Source organism: Colletotrichum tamarilloi (assembly GCF_030869305.1).
Source record: "Colletotrichum tamarilloi strain Tom-12 chromosome Unknown Scaffold_358.1, whole genome shotgun sequence".
Taxonomy (NCBI): domain Eukaryota; kingdom Fungi; phylum Ascomycota; class Sordariomycetes; order Glomerellales; family Glomerellaceae; genus Colletotrichum; species Colletotrichum tamarilloi.
In genome coordinates, this window is record NW_026849740.1 from 1 (window position 1) to 2,062 (window position 2,062).

Here is a 2,062-nt window from a genome sequence, read left to right on the forward strand (position 1 = left end):
TACGGCAGACTGCAAGAGGCACTCCGCCAAAACCTTTCCTTCCAATAGACCTACGGCCACCGTATATTTCAGGCATCAATAGCGCGAATTTCTCGTACGTATAAATAAATATTGTGATAAATCCCGTACATTATTGCAAGGAATTGCTTGCGACCGTAGGCAGCAGGGGTCACGTGAGGGCGGTTGTGCCGCCCACCGAAAGTGGGGCAGCTGGGGGCATATCCTCCACACCACTTTCCACTGCCGATCAATTTCCCTTTCTTCTCAACCAACCCACTATTCCTCAAGTGAGGTAAGTAATCCGCCTACGCCCCTGCAGTTGCTTGTTGGCGACTGTATTTCGCCTTATTACACTTTATACCCTTTTCTACTTCACTTTTCTTACCATTGCCCAATTGTACGCGCAATTGCAAGTGCAATATTCGCAATTTGCTCATTGCAAATATCAATTGGGTGCAATTGGGCAATTTCTTTTCGCAATTGCTAGTGCAATTTTTGCCAATTGGCAATTGGGCAATTTTTTGCGCAATTACCAGTGCAATTTTTGCCAATTGGCAATTGTGCTTTTTCCTAGGCCAATGTACGCGCAATTGCAAGTGCAATTACGCGTACTTACCTATTCACAATTCAATATTTTTCATTTACTTTTTTCTTCAGCATCGACCATTTACGTACATATGCTAACAACTTCGTACAGGACACTCCCTTTCCCAACAATCGCGTACGCTGTGCAACACTCACAATGAGCACTCAACACCGCATTCCGGACCGTATCGAGGGTATACAGCTCCCAACGGCCCCCGTACACCAGCCCACGGTGTACCCTAACGACCTTACGTCCCACAAGATGACCTCTTACCTCCTTACCAGTACGTACACCTCTGTACAACAGGTTCCTTATTGTACGGATTCTTACGTTATCTACAGACTCTTTGTCTTCCCTTTCGAAGACTTTCCACAAGATCTGTGACCTTGGTATCATGCAGGTTAGTATACACTACCCTACACTATCTCACATCGCCATACTAACCCGTACAATCTAGCCCCAGCGTTGGATCAAGCTTAACCCCAAGATCACTAAGAATGGCCGTTGTGTGCCCGGAGAGATCGCCGTAACTCGCACTCAGGCTGCCGATGCTATCTGGACGACCGTGTACGGCGACGCCAAGACTAGTGCCGAGTCGTGCGCCCGTTGCAAGGCTGGTAAAGGCATGTTCGCTGATTGCGTTGCCTTTACGGGCAGGGGCTGCTCCAGTTGCAACTATACATCTGGTGCACACGAGTGTACGCTCATTGCGCCTCCCGTTACCACTCGTACGTTACCATACACCACCTCACATCTATCTACAGTCTACTAACGGTCCGTACTAGCTCGTAACACGCCTACCAAGGTCGTGAAGCGCGGTCGTAACCACAAGGGTCGTGGTAAAGTCCGTATCGGCGCTCTACTTGAGTCTCTGGGCAATATCCCCGCTGAACACCTCCGTACGATGGCGGACGCCCTTGAACAGGTGGCCGAGCAGGCTGAAGATGACGAAGAGGGTATGTACAATGGCGTACAGGATTGTAGGGAGAGTTACTAACTTATACAGACTCCGAGTAAGGAGTAATCAATTCGACATTCTCATACGGCATGGCACAGGAGTTCACATGGGCATACATTGGGATACAGCACGGTTAGGCTTGATACCCGGGCGGTAAGGCCCCTACGGAGTCGTAGGGCACCTGCTGGCCATGAGCTAGAGTGTACGCGCTTGGTTTGGCCCGTGAGAGGCCGTAACTTACCGTACAAAGGCTCCCCCCAAAGTTCAACGTTTCTAGTGAAATTACAGAACTTTCATTCATCGTACATTGTCGTTGTGTGCTTTCCGTCCTTTTTAGCGTTGTAGATCCCCGTAAGCGTCTGTATTTCTGCATATATACCTGTAAGACCTTGTAAGTAAAAGGATACCCCTGTACATCGCTGTAATTACATATAAACATTTACCCCTCACTTAAAATTTCTTTCTTAGTTTCTTACTTTACACATTACCACTTTCTTAGAATGGCACGACCGCGTATT

The 2,062-nt window shown here is 48.1% G+C and overlaps 1 protein-coding gene across 1 annotated transcript; it reads left to right on the plus strand.

Annotated features, from left to right (window-relative positions):
* Nucleotides 1–742: 742 nt before the first annotated feature.
* CTAM01_17123 (uncharacterized protein) lies at nt 743–1,603 on the plus strand (the record flags this gene model as incomplete). Its single annotated transcript, XM_060533112.1, has 5 exons — nt 743–869; nt 928–986; nt 1,044–1,314; nt 1,372–1,542; nt 1,593–1,603. 5 exons carry the CDS (start codon nt 743–745, stop codon nt 1,601–1,603), a joined length of 639 nt encoding a protein of 212 aa, XP_060372310.1.
* Between the last annotated feature and the right edge of the window lie 459 nt (nt 1,604–2,062).